Source organism: Ranitomeya imitator, chromosome 1 (genome assembly GCF_032444005.1).
Source record: "Ranitomeya imitator isolate aRanImi1 chromosome 1, aRanImi1.pri, whole genome shotgun sequence".
Classification (NCBI taxonomy): domain Eukaryota; kingdom Metazoa; phylum Chordata; class Amphibia; order Anura; family Dendrobatidae; genus Ranitomeya; species Ranitomeya imitator.
In genome coordinates this window covers 243,234,434-243,254,639 of record NC_091282.1, presented here as the reverse complement: position 1 = coordinate 243,254,639, position 20,206 = coordinate 243,234,434, and the positions used below count along the sequence as shown (strand labels likewise).

Below are 20,206 nucleotides of genomic sequence, written 5' to 3'. Positions count from 1 at the left end.
TCAGACGTCGTCTTCATGGCGTCTCCGATAAACCACGAGGTTCCTTGGTTCGTAGCCAGGTCCCGGGATCCACTAGCCACCTCCTGAGATGCTCTAGTAATATCGTGGTTACAATTCCAACTGCCTTATCTTTTTCCGTCTCTCCCCTTGTCAGAGTGTCGTGAAAAGGATAAAGGAAGAAGGGATCCCTGTAATCCTGATAGCTCCAGACTGGCCAAGAAGGGCCCGGTGAACATGTTCATGGACGCCCCTTGGAAGCTTCCAGGCCGTCCAGATTCTCTCTCTCTCAAGGTTCCCTCTTCTACCAGAGTTTATAGTCTCGGAGTTTAACAGCATGGCCGTTGAGAGCATAGTCCAGAGGGTCGTTCAGACCATTATTAGGGCCAGGAAACCAGCATCCTTGCATATTGACTACAAATACTAAAGGGCCTTCTTCCGGTGGAGTGTGGACAAAGGTTTGGTCCCGGTGTCCTTTTTTCTTTTCCTTCCATTCTTGGTTTTCTACAAGCGGGTCTCGACTTGGCTCTATCGTTTGTGTCAATTCTTTTGCAACGAAGTCTGGCTTCTCGTTCCCAGGTAAAGGACCTTTCTTCAAGGAGTTGCCTACCTGGTACCTCCTTATCATCTTCCTATAGATCCATAAGTTTTTAACCTTGTCTATGGCACGCTGCAGCGCACTCCTGTTGAGCCCATTCAAGACATCACGTTTTTTCTCTCCTGTCTTGGACAGTTGTCTTCGTTAAATTACGTCCATCAGGAGAGCTTCTGAGTTAGCGGCATTGTCCTGCCGTTCCTCACTCCTGATTCTATAGCAGGGCAAGGTAGTTTTCAGACCCGTTTCCTTCCTTTCTACCAAGGTGATCTTGTCATTGCTCATTAATGAAGACATTGTCCTTCCTTCTGTGTCTCTCCGGTCCATCTCCTGCAGAAGTCCCTCTACAAGCTGGATCCCATCACAGCTATCAGAGTCTACATTTCAAGCACTGCTCCCTTTCGTCAATCTGATGCCCTGTTCATCATCTCTGAGGGTTTTCTTAATGGGATCCTAGCATCTAAGTTCACTATTGCCGTGGGGGCATTCCGCGTTCAGGACAAACAGCCTCTTCAGGAGGTGAAGGCTCACTCTGCTCTGCTGTGGGGGCCTCCTGGGCTGTTCGTTACCAGGATTTGGCTTTCCAGATTTTAAGGCCGCAACCTGGTCATCTTTGCACTCCTTTGCGAGTTTATACTGGGTTCATACCCATGCCTCGTCTAATGCAGGCCTGGGAAGGAAGGTACTGCAGGCGCAGTTTTGCAGCGGCTGACCAGAGTCCATTTATTCCTTGAATCTTCCTGTTTCCCACCCTAGGGACTGCTTTGGGACGTCCCATGGTTACCTGTGTCCCCCAATGAAGCGATAAAGAGGGATTTTTGGTACTCATCGTAAAATCTTTCTTGGAGCCTTCATTGGTGGACACAGCACCCTCCCTAACTGTTTGTACCATTATTTGGTCTATGTGCCTTCGTTGTTGGATTGGTACATATGTTGTACCATTATTTTGTCTGTGTGTCTTCGTTGTTGGATTGGTACATATGTTGAGTTTTTTTGGTTGCTTCTCCTACTGCTCTAACACAGATACTTTGTGCCTGTCCGTGGGTGTATACTGCTGAGGAGGAGCCATCTTCCTTTTTTGCATAGTGTCAGCCTCCTAGCGACAGCAGCATACACCCCAATGGTTACCTGTGTCCCCCAATGAAGGCTCCAAGAAAGATTTTACGGCGAGTACCAAAAATCCCTCTTTTATGCTTTGCATGGTATTTTGCACAATGGGGCATGTCACTTTCAGAATGTTTCATCCATTGAAATGAACGTGTGGTGAAAAAATAGCAGGTATCAATGCATTTTTTATGCCAAAACATTCCTCATTCTATGGAATAGGACTTTCTTTCCTCCCAACACTGAACAATCAGCATGCACAAGAGAAATTTAGCATGCCAAAACTGCAGCAAAAAAATGGACAAAAAACATCAAAAATCCCAAGGAAAACATGCTTTTTTTTTTTAACTGCAGCTTTTTTCCTGCCAAGAGATCAGGTTTTGCTGCATAAAAAGACATGCTGAAAAAACAACTAGTGTGAACTTACCCTTAAAGTCTCCAGAAAGTGATGGAATACAGCACAAGAGTGCGGTAGGGGGAATATACACCGAGCCTCATCCGTGTGTATGGTGTAAGGGTAGCCGTACATCTCAGATAGCTGACAGTAAAAACTTTTGGCAGATAGGTATTCCCCACAGTGCACCCTATATATTACACACTCAGCTGAGCCAAAAGCATCATCATTAAAAGGTGGGAACAACATCTCGGGGAATGCAGAAATCCAAAATGCTGGTTCACCCTAGCCCCTCAACTACTATTGGATAAAAAAAAAAAAAAAAAAGATGTGACCCTCTATAAATGAAATAATTGACAGGTTTTGATAGCATTTATCTAGTGTGTGTGGCCATCTTCACTATCCTGCCCTTCCTTACCCTCCAGCAGTAGATCAGTCATTATCCTCTAACAAGGAGATCACTCAGACAGCAAAGCGGGCTAGTGAGCCCCAGAAAGCGGGAGGCATCAGCCTAGTGTGACTACTGCAGCGGCCAGTCTGGAAAAAGCTACATTTCATTAAAGCAAAAAAAACAAAAAAAATCTCAAAAAAATATTATAATGTCATTTTCTGGTCCCTTTAAATTATGCGCATCATGCAATCATCACCTAATCTTTGAGAAATGATTAATGTGAACGTTTTAAAGGGAAGTTTTTCTGACAAGTAAAAAGAATAATCCTAAAGTATGCGAGTAATTCCAGAGTAAAGCTGGGGATAATTAACCTTAAGTGGCTTTGAGAGGAAAAGGAGGGACACATTATAAAGCAAACAGAAACTGCCGTCACAGGAACGCAGCTTGTTTCCAATACGAGACTACCATGTGATGGTAAAACAGGACACACCCAAGGGTGAAACCTACACGAAAACCCAGGGCAATGAAAGGGGATTCCAAGCAATAGAATTTACATTGAATGAGTCAAACGTATCAGTGGAGAGTACCGCAACTTCTTAATGTCTTGCATGGTATACGAGTATGCCGGTTAAAGCTTGCGAAAAATAAGCAGCATACGCTACCCACAGATTACTAAGAAAATAGCTTCACGCCTCAAAGAAAATCTATTAGCGGGATTTCACCCTCTAAACTATATGCACAAGTAGTTCTTTCATAGACAAGTCCCGCAATACCTTTACATGGCCAGTGAATTCCTCCATTACTGAGAAATCAGCAGTTGAATTGATATAGAAATTAGGCTGAAGAGCTACTGTAGATCTGAAGCCTCTGCCACTCCTGCTCTATTCCCCGCCCAACGCGGGATTTTTCTGCTGCTTTTTAATCAATTGGTGGTGGTCTCAGGCCCCACGTATTTGTGAAACTAATACCATACAGTGGCATCCATCACCTATAGACTTTTTTTTTTATTATTTAGATCTACATCATGATGGAGGCAATGTCAAATTAATTGGTGGCTATTTAAAAGATGTGAAGTACATTTGTGCAGCTCCTTCTGTTCATGTATCACAAGGGGGGCATATAAAATGAGATGTTTCACTTTAAGTAAAATAAATACAAACAAAGGTATCGAAGAGTTCTTACCTATTCCACAAGTGTCCAGCTCATAAATATCATTCACTAGCTGAAAAGCCCCTTTTTGACACTGACAGCTGCCACTCCCCAAGAACCCAGCAAGCCGAGATGATGGAGGTCCCAGAAAAGGATACTATACATAAAAAAAAAATAAAAAAATCCATATATATATATGCATTAGTAGTTCAATATGACAGAAGGTATTTAATGTTTTGTATTCTAATTTCAACTCAATCAAATCTATACCGTAATCATCTTCTCATTAAATTGTTTTGCTGACTCCAATGCCTCTTCATACTCTCGTAACAAAGCTCGGACAGTGTCAATCTTGGATGAGACTCCATTTTCTGTAGCCTTCTCTGAATTCTTCGTTTCATTTGTATGGTTTAGAGTAGTCAGTCCACTAACCAATCTTAAGGTTAGCGATCGGATGAGCAGCCAAATCCGCTCTTCCTCCAGTGATAGCGTCCTATGTTCTTCCGACACATCGCTATAAAAAAAAATAATAATAATAGGGTTGGTAAAAACGATTACAAGGGGAGTTGTCCAAATTATGTAACTTATTCAGTAGATGACAGTCTGTATACTCCAAGTGACCTCTGCAGGCAATCACTAGCCTTAGCGAGATATGACCAAGAGACCGCTGAGGTCAGTGACTGGCTGCAGATGTCACATGGGTATACGAGCTGTGATGTATAACAGTCCACTCATGGGGGGCAGCGGCGGCAGAATGGAGTGTACATATGTATTTGTTTTAGCAGTGCACACAACCTGGAAAACCCACTAGTTTTTTGTCATACAAAATTCAAACATGGCAAATTATATATTACCGATATCTCTAAGTTTAAGGAAATTTGTTTAATGGCTGTTTCTATGCAGAAATTTCTAGAAATCCAAGATAATTTTTGACTAGGATTGGATTCTATAGAATACGCCTGAATGAATGAGACCATTGCAGAAATTTTTGCAAATGAGTCTACCATGTGGGAGTATACCCAAAATATCAATCACCACAGCACCTCTCCAGAATTTCTTCTTATTGCAGCCGGATCGCTCCAGTGTTTGTCTGGTCACAACTCAATATAAGTCTATGGTGACCAGAACGAGGCTGTCAGACTTATACTGAGCACTTGTGACCGTTACCTCTGACTACAGGTCAATCAGAAGTTGCGGTCACAAGATGGCAGCCTGGGACCAGAGCGGCGCCGGGAAGAACTGAAGACAGAGGCTGGTAAGTATAATACTAGGGTGAGGGACCTTAGATTAGTAGCACCACTGTAACCCTAAAATAAAAAACAAATGCTGGAGTGGTGCCTTAGGATAAAATTTACTGTGTGTGCAACTTATATTTTTTATAGTTACTTTTTTGTCATTGATATTCTACCATTTTGCATGTATGCACACTTGATATATTCACTTATTTGGAGGCCGCCACATTGTATGCATAATAAGTAGAGTCATATGTACCGGTCCTTTGAGTCCCAGTTAAAAAGAACAGTCAGGTCCCTGTTGTCTCGGAGTTCTTTCCACGGAATGTCCTCTTCCTCTGGGTTCAGACACATGGACTTTATATTTTCTTCTAGGCTAGTGGATCTGAGTAATGTACAGCAAGTAATAAAGCGGTTAATTGCAGAAAAACTAATGCAAAGCACACAGAAAAACTGAGGGAATCAGTATTGTACATGTCAATGTGGCTGTTTCTGCAGCATGTGCAGAGAAGTCAGACTTCAGCTGAAAGGTCTGCCCGGGTGAATGTACCAGCAATGCAACAGTGCAAAATTAAAGACACCTACACTGCACATATGTAGTACTAGAGTAAACCTTCTGAAAACCAGCAACTTCGGGATGGACATGACCTTTGTATCTAAAGGTGATCCCAGTCTGCCAGACTGGGCGCGCTGCACTTTTCTGGCATGGCACATATTTGGCATTGAAACCCTGATCAGAACTGTGATAATTGCAGGTTGATGCTGGAACCAGAGGCTTAAGACATTGAAAACCAAAAGCTTCTATTTCAAAAGTTTGGTCATTGAAGGATAACCTCTGGTTAACAGCACATAACACCGTAAAGGGAATGTCTAGAGTCTTGTCGTAAACCATTTTTTATCTTTCAGTTTGTGGCCATAAAACTTTCTAGGAACACAAAGAAACCAATCCTTACATATTAGCATCAAGTAAGAGATCCAGTAACATTCGTTCCGTGCGAACTTGTGCAAAATGAAGAGAGTTGTTCAACCGGTTCCTAAACGCAATGAATTCAGGGATTTTTTCAAAAGCTCCATATTTGTAGGCTTGTATTATATATTCTGAGGTCTAAAGTAAAAGCAAAACAAGAAATACGTCAGACGTGAACAGCCAAAAAATGTATCCAATCTACACTTCAGAGATAACTACAGATAATAAAAAGGTATGGTCTTATCAGATGCATGTGTCAAGTATGTGCCCATGACAACACTTCCTGACATATGCTCTATGCAGGTAAACTTGTAGGAAGGGACATTTACTGGAAGCCCAAAATCACTGTCCTAATGATCTTAGGCTTCTTTCACACTTCCATCGTTAGTCACCCATCAGAATGCGTCGTTGTGGCGTATCGATGGATGTCTTAAAAATAGTGAAAAACCGATGTAACGCATCCGGTGTCCTGACGGATGCGTCGAACGAGGCGCTGCCTGAATTTGAATGTATAAAATGAGAGAGAGAGAAAGAGAGAGAGAGAGAGAGAAAGAGAGACGCACACTAGAAAATCATTCCAGGCATGCTCAGAATAGAAAAACTGGATACGTCGCTGGATTCCAGTTTTTGACGGTCAGCGACGGATCCTGCGTCCGTAGGCTTCCATTATAGCCAACGACTGACAGCGCAGGACCGATCGTTGACCGATTTTCCGACGTGCAGAAAAAAACGTTCCTCTGTTTTGTCCGCCCGATGGACAGCCATTTTTTTCGACGGATCCAGTGCACGACGGATGAAACGGATGGCCATCCGTTACAATCCGTCACTAATACAAATCTATGGGAAAAAACAGAAAAATTTGCAGGATCCTGTTTTCTCAAAAATTGACGGATTTCGATGGGAGCTAAATGACGGAAGTGTGAAAGAGGCCTTAACTACAAGCTAATGCTGATCAATATGAGATTTGTGTCCAAATATGGTCCCTACCACAAATCGGAACTGACAGATTCTAGGGCAGAAAGTGTTGTCAAGAGGTTAAGAGCAGAGATACTTCACGCTCGAGGCTTGTTCCTAGAGTCAAAATCTTAGAGGAGATCAGGAGCAGATGAAGACATCACATTAGCTCATCCGGCAGGCACAAGATACTTACATCTTTCTGGTTAGAATGGAAAAATCTAAGAGCGGCGTTGCAAGATTGTGATGCAGCAGTGTAGTGACCCAAGGGTGCTGCAAAACGAGTCAGCAAATAGCTGTAAAGCAAGAGCACGTGTTAGATTTCCATTACTGAGGGGCACACCATAACCCTCCATCAGAGCAGAACATTGCATTACTAAAGACGTCAAAGATCTCCATAGACAATAGGAAGGAAAACAGATAAAGCTAATTGTAACTACTGTATAAGGCATGAGGTGGACAGAAGAAGTGGTCTACAGAGTATGTCTGGGCAAAAAAAGTTTCACTTAAAGAAGAGCAGCTGGATGAGTGGTCAACTTACTAGACAACTATTGCATTAAAGCACCACTCCAGTATTTTTTCTTTTTTTATTTCAGTGCTGGAGTGGCGCCATTACAGGAAGTTCATAGTCCCTACTTACTAACTGCCTTCTTCAGCTATTCCCAGCATTACTCCGGTCCTGATTTGCCATTTAGTGACTGCAACTTAGGTCTGACCAGAAGTCAAAGGTAACAGTCAAAAGCTCTTAATGCATGTCAATGAGTCCCTCGTTCTGGCTCTCATAAACTTACATTGAGTAGTAACATCAGATCACCCGGCAAACACTGGAGCAATTTGGCAGGGCACATCATACAGAAGATGACCGGATGTAGATTAGTGACTACACTCCAGCCGTAAAATAAATGAAAATATATATATTAATTTATTTTACCGCTGGCGTGTTTACAGTAATCAACATCTGGTCATCTGCAGGTTGTATCTATCAAAGGAAAAAAAAAATGCTGGAGTGGTCCTTTAATATAAGTGAAAAACTGAGAAATTCCACATTGTAAACCTTACCCAATGGTGTCATGCTGTATGTGTTTAGCATCAAGGCTGCCGTACAGCTCTACTGACGGCTCGAATGCTCCCAATCTGCAGTAAATGCGAATAAGCAGCAGTTTAAACTGAGCATTTGAAGGACTGTTACTCAAACCTTCTTCCAAAAGGGCAAGACATTGCCATACTGCCCAGTCCTCTCCTGAGAAAGAAACACAAATTGATTCAATGGTTCTGCTACAGATAAAGGGGTTTTCCCCACGAACAAAGTGCATTTTAATTAATAGATCTTGGAATAAAAATTATTTTCACAATTGGATGTGTTAAAAAAAAAATAGTCCCTGTGCCGAGATAATCTTATAAATGGGCCCCTGCTGTGTATTGCATACTGGCGGTGTCTGTCAGGGTCCCATTTATAATATCTCAGCACAAAGAGAGGGATTTTTGGTTCTTACCGTAAAATCTTTCTTGGAGCCTTCATTGGGGGACACAGGTAACCATGGGTGTATGCTGCTGTCGTTAGGAGACTGACACTATGCAAATAAAGAGAGAACTCCTCCCCGGCAGTATACACCCTCCGACAGGCACCAGACAGTTGGTGCAAAAGGAGTAGTAGGAACAAATATAAACAACTCAACCTATGTACCAACCCACAACAACGGCACAATGAACAATACGGTACAACATAAAGGGAGGGTGCTGTGTCCCCCAATGAAGGCTCCAAGAAAGAGATTTTACGGTAAGAACCAAAAATCCCTCTTTCTTTCTCGCTTCATTGGGGACACAGGTAACCATGGGACGTTCAAAAGAAGTCCCAAGGGCAGGATAATAAGAGTAGAGAACTAGGTCGGCCGGTTCAGGACCGCCGCCTGCAGTATCTTCCTACCCAGGCCTGCATCTGCAGAAGCCTGAGTGTGCACCTTGTAGAATTTCACAAAGGTGTGGATAAATGACCATGTTGCAGCCTTGCAAACCTGCGAGGCCGTAGCTTGGTGACGAACTGCCCAAGAAGCTCCCACAGCCCGGGTAGAGTGAGTCCTCACCCCCGGGGGAGGCTGAATATCTTGGACACGGTATGCCTCCAGGACCGCTGAAAGGATCCACCAAGCAATTGTGGATTTAGAGGCGGGGAGCCCCTTCCGACGACCTTCAGAGACAACAAACAGAGTCGGACTGACGAAAAGGAGCAGTTCTGGAAAGATAGACTCGGATAGCCCTGACCACATCCAAATTGTGGAGAGATTTCTCCAAAGGATGAACTGGGGAAGGGCACAAAGGAGGAAGAACAATGTCTTCATTAATGTGAAATGCCGAAACCACCTTTGGCAGAAAAGAAGGAACAGGCCGAAGGACAACTTTGTCCTGATGGAGGACAAGAAAGGGAGAACGACAAGTCAATGCCGCCAACTCGGAAACGCTCCTACTGGAGGTGATAGCGACCAAGAAAGCTACTTTCCAGGAAAGAAGCGAGAATGAAATGTCCCGAATCGGTTCAAAAGGCGCACCCTGGAGGCCGCCGAGCACAAGGTTGAGGTCCCAAGAATCAGCCGGAGGATGGTAAGAAGGTGCTATATGAGCAATTCCCTGAAGGAAGGTTCTCACCTGGGGAAGAGAAGCAAGGTCTCTTTGAAAGAGAATTGACAGAACAGAAACCTGACCCTTTAGAGTGCTCAGGGAGAGGCTAGAATCTAGACCCGATTGACCCGATTGAAGAAATCCGATAAGCAAAGGAAGGGAAAAGACCATAGGAGATAAAGCGTTGACTTCACACCATCGGAAAAAGGCTTTCCAACGTCTATGGTAGATACGGGAAGATGCCAGTGTCCTAGCTCTTATGATTTGTATGACACGTTGAGAAAAACCTGCGTCCTTCAGGATCGCGGCCTCAACGTCCATACCATTAAATTCAGAGACCGAGAATTCGGGTGGAAGAGGGGACCCTGCGATAGAAGATCCAGACAGTCTGGGAGCCTCCAAGGGACGTCCGATAACCTGTTCACTAGCTCCGCATACCAGGCCCTGCGGGGCCAATCTGGAGCTACCAAGAGAACGGGAACCCCCTCTGATTTCATCTTCTTTACGACCCTTGGAAGCAAGGGAAGAGGAGGGAACAGGTAAGGCATCTGAAACTGGGTCCACGAGATCGTCGCAGCCGACGGCTCTTGGATCCCGGGATCTGAATACGTACTGGGGAACTTTGTGGTTTGTTTAGGAGGCCATTAGGTCGATGTCCGGCACTCCCCACCTTTGGCAAATCTGGTTGAAGACAGCGGGGAGAAGAGCACACTCGCCTGACATGAGCCCTTGATGGCTGCTGCAAGTCGACTTCCCAATTGTCCACTCCTGGGATATGGACAGCTAATATGGAAGGCACGTGGATATCCGCCCACCTCAGAATTTTTGCCACCTCCGTCATGACTTGCTTGCTGCGAGTCCCTCCCTGATGGTTTATGTAAGCCACGGCTGTGGCATTGTCCGACTGAATCCGGACGGATTTCCCGAGAGGAGGGACTGCCAGCGCAGGAGGGCTAGGAAAATAGCCCTGATCTCCAAGAGATTGATCGGGAGGGCGTGCCTCTTGAGCAGTCCAGCGCCCGTGGGCTCTAAGGTGGAGAAAGACCGCACCCCACCCCTGGAGACTGGCGTCGGTGGTGATGACCTGCCAGCGGAGGGAGAGAATGGAAGTGGATAGCGTCCACCAAGTGAGAGACTGTCTCACATCGAGAGGGAGGTGAACTGGGCGGTCTAAGGAGAGCGGATTCCTGTCCCAAACTGACAGAAGGGCCAGTTGGAGAGGGCGAGAGTGGAACTGAGCATAAGGGACCGCTTCCATGGAAGGGACCATCTTGCCCAGAACCCTCATGCCGAATCGAAGAGGTAGAGGGGTAGGACGTTTTAGGACTTGATGCCCCTCCGAAGAGAGAAGAATTTCTCCCTTGGAAGACAGGAGCCTGAATGGTGTCGAATTCCATGCCCAGGAATTCCAGACACTAGGTCGGAATCAAGGTGGACTTTTGTTTGTTGATTATCCAACCGAGGCGGGTTAACGTGTCCAGAGTGATCTGGAGACTCTGACTGCAGTCTCGGCGAGACGGACCCTTTACGAGAAGGTCGTCGAGATAGGGGATTACAAGAATTCCCTTTGACCGAAGGATGGCCATGACCGCTGCCATTACATTCGTAAAAACTCTGGGAGCGAACGCCAGGCCGAAAGGAAGAGCCGTGTATTGGAAATGTTGGTCCTGGATCGCAAAACAAAGAAACCTTTGGTGCTGAACACAAATCGGAATGTGCAGGCACGCATCCCGAATGTCCAGAGCACAGAAATTCTTCCGGTTCCATGGAAGCGATCACCGAGGGCAGAGACTCCATCTTGAAGTGCCGAATCCGGAGGTAACGGTTCAACCATTCGAGGTCCAAAATCGGGCGAAGAGAGCCGTCTTTTTTCGGAACTACAAAAAGATTTGAGTAAAAACCGGAAAACCGCTGGTTGGAAGGTACTGGGACGATTACCCCTGAGGTGAGAAGGAAATCGACAGACTGGAAAAGCCCTGGGACATGGGAGGGCTGTTTTGGTGGACGAGAGAGGAAAAAACGTTTTCGTGGGAGTGATGAAAAAGGAGATTTTTGTGTACTCACCGTAAAATCTCTCTCTCTTAGCCTCTAATTGGGGGACACAGGACCATGGATGTTATGCTGCTGTCCACTAGGAGGCGACAATATGCATAATCTAAAAAAGATTAACCGTTGCTCCTCCTCTGCAGTATACACCCCTGGACGGCGTCAGCCTTCTCCAGTTTTGTGCAAAAGCAGTAGGAGGAATGTAACATGAATAACATAACCATGCCTATAAGAAGGCAACTATGTACGAGCTCACGAAAACAATATGAGAACTCAAACAGTAACAACGGCCCGGAAAGGGCAACAGGGTGGGAGTTGTGTCCCATAATTAGAGGCCAAGAGAAATAGATTTTACAGTGAGTACACAAAAATCTCCTTTACTCTGTCGCCTCATTGGGGGACATAGGGCAATGGGACATCCCAAAGAAGTCCCTGGGTGGGAAGCAATGGACGAATATTGTGCAGACAGGCACCTATACTTGGGGCACCGCCACCTGCAGAACACATCTACCCAGGCTCGCGTCCGCTGAGGACTGGGTATGAACCCTGTAGTGTTTAGTAAACGTGTGTAGGCTAGTCCAAGTGGCTGCCTTACACACTTGTTGCGCCGAAGCCTGGTGACGAATGGCCCAGGAGGCCCCTACTGCCCGTGTAGAGTGTGCCGTAATACCAGCTGGAAGAGGAGAATTCTCAAGGTGGTAGGCCTCTTGTATGGTGGATTTAATCCACCTGGCAAGGGTAGCTTTGGAAGCTGGCAGACCCTTGTGGCCGCCTTCTGGAAGAAGGAAAAGAGAATCAGACCTCTGGAAGGACGCAGTCCTAGACACATATATACGCAATGCCCTGACAAGGTCAAGCGTATGCAGAGCCTTCTCCACTCTATGAACCGGGACCGGACAAAGGTAAGGCAGAGATATTTCCTCATTGAGGTGGAAGTTGGACACAACCTTCGGAAGGAAGGATCAGACCGTACTGAGAACTACCTTGTCCTGGTGAAAAGCCAGGAAGGGCCGTCTGCAGGAGAGAGCCGTCAGTTCAGACACCCTGCGCAGCGAGGTGATTGCCACCAGGAAAACCACCTTCTGGGAGAGAAGGCGGAGCGGGACCTCCTTAAGGGGTTCGAAGGGTTGTTCCTGCAATGCTGTCAGGACCAGGATGTGGTCCCACGTTTCTAGTGGTCGTCTTGGGGGAACCAATCAGGAAACCCCCTGAAGAAAAGTCCTTACTTGCGGCTTGGTAGCAATGCGCCTTTGAAAAAGCACTGAGAGGGCTGACACCTGACTCTTAAGCGTGCCCAGGGGCAGCCTGGCCTTCAGACTCGATTGGAGAAAACCAAGTAGTTTGGGAAGGGAATAAGGAAATGGGGATGGTCACAAGATTCGTACCAGGTAAAGAAAGCTTTTCAGGTACGGTAATAAATCTTGGCAGAGGCTGGCTTCCGTGCCCTGATCATGGTCCTAATGACGTCCGGCAAGAGTCCTGCCTGGGTTAGAACCCCGGTTTCAAGGGCCACGCCGTCAAATTGAGGGCCCCTGAGTTCTGGTGGTAGAAAGGGCCTTGTGATAGAAAATCCGGGCGGTCGGGGAGGCGCCAGGGGGCGTCTGCTGTAAGTTGTACGATGTCGGCGTACCATGTACGTCTGGGCCAGTCCGGTGAGATTAGGATGGTTGGAACTCCCTCTTGCTTGATCTTCCTCACCACTCTGGATATCAGGGGGAGAGGTGGAAAAATGTACAGAAGCTGGAACTGGGTCCAGTCCTGAACCAGAGCATCTGCTTCGAGCGACCGCGGATCGTGTGCTCTGGCCATGAAGTTGGAGACCTGGGCATTGAAGTGGGATGCCATTAGGTCCTCATCCGGGATCCCCCAGCGATGGCAGATCTGGCGAAAAATTTTGGGATGGAGAGACCACTCTCCCGAGTCTATTCCTTGTCGCCTGAGGAAGTCTGCTTCCCAGTTGTCCACACCCGGAATGTGGACCGCCGAGAGAACCGATCCTGTGTTCTCCGCCCATTGGAGGATGTGTGACACTTCTCGTATCGCCTGGGTACTGCGCGTCGCCCCTTAATTCACATATGCCACAGCCGTGGCATTGTCCGACTGTGTTCTGATGTGAGAGGCTGCCAGTAAGTGATGGAAGGCCCTCAATGCCAGGAGAATGGCACGAATTTCCAGGATGTTGATGGGCATGGTTGCTTCCACTGGGGACCACTTGCCCTGTGCCCTGCGGTGTATGTGCACTGCACCCCAACCCGTCAGGCTCGCATCGGTGGTCAGAACCTTCCATTGACCTGTGAGAAAGGATTTCCCCTTTGCTGCTAGTGAGGTTGGCTTGAAGCCACCAGTGCAGGGACCTCCTGGTTGACGACATTAGCCGGAACTCCCTGTTGAGAGAGAAAGGGTTCTTGTCCCAGGACCTGAGGATGGCTAGTTGGAGAGGCCTGAGGTGAAACTGGGCAAATGGGACCGCTTCTATTGCTGCCCCCATCCTGCCGAGGACTCATGGCAAACTGGAGAGATCGAGGGGGTTTGCGGAGGAGGGTGCGAACTCCTAGGCGGAGAGCCAGTGCCTTGTCCTTGGGAAGGAGCACTAGACCCCTGGAGGTGTTGAATAGCATTCCCAGGAAGGTCAGAGATTGCCTCGGGGTAGGTGATGACTTTTGTAAGTTGACTAACCAGCCCATGCGACTCAGAGTGTCGATTGTAATTGAGACGCTGAGCTCGCAGTCCTTGAAGGTAGGAGCCTTGATGAGTAGATCGTCCGGGTATGGAACGACTACTATGCCTCTGGAGTGCAGGACGACCATGGTGGCTGCCATGACTTTGTTAAACCCTCTGGGAGCCGTGGCGAGTCCGAACGGGAGAGCCATGAACTGGTAGTGGTCCTGGTCGATTGCGAACCTGAGAAATCTCTGATGGGCGTGTGCAATTGGTATATGCAGGTATGCGTTTTGTATGTCTATGGAGGCAAGATATTCTCCCTTCTCCATGGACGCGATGGACCGAAGGGACTCCATGCTGAAGTGACGGACCCGTACATATTTGTTGAGTTGTTTTAGGTCCAGTATGAGCCGCACGTTGCCTCCTTTCTTGGGGACTGCGAATAGATTGGCGTAGAACCCTCGGAAGCGCTTGGCTGTGGGGACCGGTACTATGACTCCTGCTTGAAAAAGCGAGGAGACCGCTTGTCGGAAGGCACGAGCCTTGGCTGGTGGTTTTGGGGGCACAGAGAGGAAGAATCGGTCCGGTGGGTTGGAGGTGAACTCTATCTTGTATCCGGAAGACACTAGTTCCCTGACCCACCTGTCTTCTGTAATAGGCAGCCAGACTTGATGAAAGAGCAAAAGTCGGCTGCCTACGGGTGTGGTGTCTTCCGGAGTCCATAAGTCATGATGAGGAGAATGTCTGAGATTTTCCTCCTCTGTGCTTAGACTGGCCTGCTTTTGACTGCCAGGTCTTGTCCGACCTTTGCGTCGATCGTGAGTTGTCCCTGCGCGGGGAACGGTTACGATTTTGTGCTAGACGCGAGACGGATCAGCCCGAGGATTTCCGAAAGGATCGGAATCGAGTTTGGTTACGCTTCTTGTAAGTGCGTTAAGGTTTCAGTTGGGGAAGAGAGGTACTCTTACCTCCGGTGGCGTTGGATATCACCGTGTCCAACTGTTCACCGAAAAGTCGCCCACTGAGGTAGGGGGGGTGCCTGAGGGACTTCTTTGAGGCTGCGTCCACTTTCCATTCCCGCAGCCAGAGGATACGCCGAATTGTGATGGCGTTTGATGCTATCCCCGCTACACCCCTTGCTGAATCCAGAGCTGCATGAAGCATTTAATCTGCTATGACTGCTATTTGAACTGCTTGGTCCGACAGCTCAGGAGCGGATGCTTGGAGGCCAGCTTGTAAATTTTTGGCCCAGGCCAGAATGGCCTTGGCAACCCAAACTGAAGCGAACGCGGGAGCCAGGGATGCCACTGCAGCCTCAAAAATTGAACGAACTATGCGTTCACTGGGGGGTCCACTTCGGGTGGGTCTGTCCATTCCTTGGTATCCTTCTGTGGGAACGGGTACCTCGCCGCCAGATATTTGCAATTATCAAATTTTTTCTCAGGCTGTGAGAGCTGCTTTTTAAGGATCGCCTTAAACTTTGGGTGGTTAGAGAAAACCTTAGGCAGCTTCAGAGGTCCTTCAAAAGAAATCTTGTGTTCTGGGGCCTCTGGTGGCGGATCAGAAATGTCCAGCACCCGATGGATGGAAGAGATTAAGTCCTCAACTAGCGCTGTATTGCTAGGGGGATTGGGATCAGATGCCTTCCGAATCCTGTGTATCACTGAGGCATCCCCTGCTGGGTGAGCTGGGGCGGAGAGGCCTTCTCTGGTCGAGGATTGCGGAGATCTGCATTGTCTGCTCCTGGAAGGGGACGGTCTAGATGACCTGGAACTACGGTGTCTCTCCCTAGAAGGAGATGACCGTGTGCTATGGGATGACGCAGATGGATTTGACCTATGGGTCCGCTTGCATCCTGACCTAGACGTGGATGTGTAAGGGTCACCCTGTCCCTGAGTCAAGCTCTCCCTTTGCTGGGTAACGGTCATAGCCGAGGCATGACTCTGCAGAGCCTGAAGCTATGTGGAGGTTAGGTTATCTATAGACTTCGTCATAGATTGCGACATCCGAGTGACCCATTCCGGCGTGGCATTAGACACCGAAGCATTGGCAGGGGCTTCTCGGGGCTCTGACAGTAGTCTGAGTGCAGTCTTGGCAGTGCGGGTACGTGCTGCCACTGGGGAGAGCGGTCCTGCAGACTGTGCAGAATGCATAATAGCAGTCCTGCCTGGCTCTTTTGGACATTGAGCCCGGCATAGTGCACAGAGTGCAGAAAGGCTGGCTGTGCAGAGCACCTTACAGGGGTAGCTATGCAGAGGAACCTATAGGGGAGCCTTATAGGGAATATGGATTCACAGCCGAGTAAAACAACCCAGTTGTGATCTTACACCACCAGTTTGCCCCTAGGTCCAGCGCCGAAGATCCACAGTCCTGTGCCCCCCGGAGACTGGCTGGCCTGGTCCTGCTGACCAGGAGATGCAAGGTTAATCCTTGCTGCAGTAGAAATGGCCGCCGAGGAGAAGAGGAAGGGGGAGAGGGGGGCGGAGAGCTGAGAAAAAAGGCTGCAAAGCTGTGTAAAAACGCGCCATTTCTGTCTCGATCCGCCCCCTCTATGACACTGTAGAGTCATATTTGTCATCCGGGGGGCGGGCCAGAGAGGAGGAGGCGGCTTCAGCTAGGCCAAAGCCACGGCCTAAATTAGATGCCTGATGCCCAGAAAGGCTCCAGGCCGGCGCTAAAGTCCGGGAGGGGGTCAGATCTGAACCGGACCCCCCTGGATTTAAAAGCAGGATAGCGGTGGGGCTATAAGCGGAAGGAAGGGGGGGCCCTGTGAGGGGTCCCCCTGAGGCAGTATAGAGCTGGTGATACCGCAGATACAGGGGCGCAGGGAGCCCTGTGTCTATTGTGCCATGCCTGCCTGCACTCCCCCCGGCCCCGACAGGGGCCCGCAGCTGGGCTGGGGTCCCTCAATGCAGGTGCAGTGTGCTGGCCCATTGCTGGGAGCTGCAGAGTGCTGCCTGTACAGGCCCTACCTGAGGGGTCTCAACTTAATGCCCCCCAGAGGGGGATTAGGGAGGGTGCTGCTGTCACATTCAGGGGGCTTTATCCTCGCCTTGACCTCAACCCAGAAACCAAAAGGAATTGGGGAAGGAGGGGGGTCTCAACTTCGAACCAGCACCCGAGGGACTGGGGAAGGAGCGACATGGGGAATAGCCATCTCTACTTCAAACGGGCGCCCCGTAATAGGGGGCCGAGGAAGGAGCCATGCTGGGAGTCTCACAGGAGACCCACTTTTCTTCATCTGTAATCCGTCGGGGAAAAAAACGGAAAATGGAAAAGCAAAAACTGGAGAAGGCCAACGCCGTCCAGGGGTGTATACTGCAGAGGAGGAGCCATGGTTAATCTTTTTCAGATTATGCATAGTATCGCCTCCTAGTGGACAGCAGCATAACACCCATGGTCCTGTGTCCCCCAATGAGGCGACAGAGTAATTCTATTTTGTAGCCTGATGTGACGATCTCCCTTACCCAGGCGTCGACCACCGATAACCAAGCCTCTGAACAGAAAAAGCCTGTCCTCCCACCCTGGAAAGATTTCCAGGTGGGGGTGAGCCATCATTTGGAAGAAAACCTGTGGTTGCGAGAACCGGAAGGTTTGGAGGGGCGGCTTTTAGCTCTCCAGTGAGGGTTAGGCCTGAATGAAGGCTTCCTTCGCTCCCTTTGATTGTAGGACCGGTCTTACTGAGGTGCACCGCCTGAGGCGGCGAGGGAGCGAAAGGAGCGAAAGGGGCGAAAGGACTGGGGTCCCCTTCTATTGAAGGGACGCCTATGCTTGGATTGCGGTAGAGAGGTGCTCTTACTGCCGGTGGCATCCAAAATCATTTGGTCTAGCTGTGCGCCAAAAAGCCTGGAACCCTGAAAGGGCAGACCTGTGAGGGATTTTTTGGAAGCGGGATCTGCGTTCCACACCTTCAGCCTAAGGACACGGCGAATGGCGACAATCTTGCTGTTTGCCCTTGCGGAGCAAGCAGCCTTCCAGAGAAGCATTCAGAAGGTACTTTCCAGCCAGTGAAACCTGATCTGCTAAATCCGCTAACTCCTGTGCAGTAGCCGAAGCTACAATACCTCTGCTTAGGGTCTTGGCCCAGGCCAACACTGCTTTCGCCACCCAGGTAGAGGTGAAATTGGGACAGAGAGAGGCGCCAGAAGCTTCAAAAGCTGATTTGGTTAGAGCCTCAATTTGCCTGTCCGTGGGGTCCTTTAGAGACGCTGCGTCAGGTATGGACAAAACTGTCTGGAAGGATAATCTGGACACAGGCGGATCTACCTTAGGAGATTCGGACCATTTGCTAACAAAGTCTGAAGCAAACGGGTACAAAATGTCCAAGTGTTTTCTTCCTGGAAAGCGTTTGCCAGGGTGTTCCCAGTTTGTAGACGTAGTGTTGTCAAACTCCTTATGATTGGGAAAAACACTAGAAGGACGCTTCAACCGTTTGAAAGAAATGGAGATGTCCTGAGAAGCTGCCTGTACCTCCTTAAGATCGACCGTTTGAACAATAGCGGAGATAAGGCTGTCAACCATATCCTGTGTCTCGGAAGTCTGATCTGCATCTGAGTCAGATTCCGACGGAGAAGTTACATATGACCCGACGTCATATGAAAATGGCATGCGCTAGCGATGCGCTACAGCAAAAAACGACATTGCTGTCAATGGGTGCGCTAACGGGCCCGTTGCACTGAGTTAATTGCGACATTTTCGCCGTGCAACGCAGTCCGTTAGTGTTAACCCATTAACGCAATGTGAACCTAGCCTTAATGTGGGGAAAACAGGGTGAGAAGCTGCACCCTGTTACCCTGAAGAAAGCATCTGAAAAAGAAAGGGGAAATGATTTATAACACACAACTAATCCATGTAAGATAAATGCGGATCAGGTGTTAGATCCAGGTCTGCCTCCTACAGACACTAAGCAAAAACGGAGTTGCCTGGTGCCTGTCAGAGGGTGTATACTGCCGGGGAGGAGGGAGTTATTTTTTATTTGCATAGTTTCAGCCTCCTAGCGACAGCAGCATACACCCATGGTTACCTGTGCCCCGCAATGAAGCGAGAAAGAATATATATATATTTTTTTTTAAACAAATCCAATTGTGTAAATTATTATTTAAAGATCTGTTAATTAAAGTGCTTATTAAAATTAACTGTGTTAGCGGGGAAACCCCTTTAAAGAAAATATATATTTAGTATCTCCTTTAGTTACCAAATGGAAATCATCTATGACTTGAGTGAAATGGAGACGTTACATGACATGAATAATACACTTGCCATCATTCCACAGGTCCAGCAGCATATGAGCACCGATTAAACAGTAGTAGTCAGAGAACTGCAGCTCTGTCTTCAGGCACGAGCTTCCTGTGGATAAAAGAGTACACCAATAACATGTCAGCAGGGCTCGGCACACAACCCATCTACCAGTTCTAAGCTTTTATTTATGTCAGCAGAAAAGATGGTAGCGTACCCAGGTAGATTTAAGCAGCAGAAAAAAATGGTAGCGTACCCAGAAGTTAGATAAAAGTTAACAGCGTGTGACCGATACTTACCAAACTGTAGCCCGTGTCTGTACCTCCCAATAACCTCTCTGATGGCATCCTGCTTCTGCATCTTTTCCATCTTGTAACTGAGGCCAAGCAGCCTGGTGAGCTGAACCACGCACAGATGTCTCTGCATAGCCTTGATGTCTGCCGGCAGAGCGACGTCGCCTTCTGCTGGAGGAGTCAGAGGCAGTGATCCAAGCAACCTGTTTATAAACTACATTATATGGATGTTGTTAGCAAGGTTTGGTGCCTTAATTAGTGCGTGTACTTCCCCATTACCCCATGTACTACTTGGGGGACTATTAGGCCACATACCATTACTTAGTAATGGTCAATAGAATGAAGTCTGGAGAATGTACTGTGTGAGATCATCAAAGGGAACCCGTCAGCAAGAACTACTTACAACTGAATGCTGACTGGAAGAAAGGAGATCCACAAACACCTTAATATCAGTGAAACAACAAGGCTTGTCCCCGAACTTCAGGAAAAACTCAAACATCAGATCCTCTGGCTCTCCTGAACAGAGACAAAAACCAAATGAACACTCCGCTCCCCCTGTTCCATAATACACAACT

General features: G+C 48.0%; 1 protein-coding gene across 1 annotated transcript in view; it reads right to left on the bottom strand.

The window, feature by feature from the left end:
- Positions 1 to 20,206, bottom strand: part of NAA25 (N-alpha-acetyltransferase 25, NatB auxiliary subunit) — a 117,996-nt gene that overhangs the window by 27,239 nt on the left and 70,551 nt on the right. Inside the window, exons 11-19 of the mRNA XM_069754820.1 lie at positions 20,035 to 20,147; positions 19,638 to 19,845; positions 19,363 to 19,449; positions 7,843 to 8,023; positions 6,980 to 7,079; positions 5,816 to 5,967; positions 5,122 to 5,247; positions 3,901 to 4,144; positions 3,664 to 3,787 (exon numbers count right to left, since the gene is read on the bottom strand). Of these exons, the coding sequence (XP_069610921.1) occupies positions 3,664 to 3,787; positions 3,901 to 4,144; positions 5,122 to 5,247; positions 5,816 to 5,967; positions 6,980 to 7,079; positions 7,843 to 8,023; positions 19,363 to 19,449; positions 19,638 to 19,845; positions 20,035 to 20,147 (1,335 nt within the window). The remainder of the gene's footprint in view (positions 1 to 3,663; positions 3,788 to 3,900; positions 4,145 to 5,121; positions 5,248 to 5,815; positions 5,968 to 6,979; positions 7,080 to 7,842; positions 8,024 to 19,362; positions 19,450 to 19,637; positions 19,846 to 20,034; positions 20,148 to 20,206) is intronic.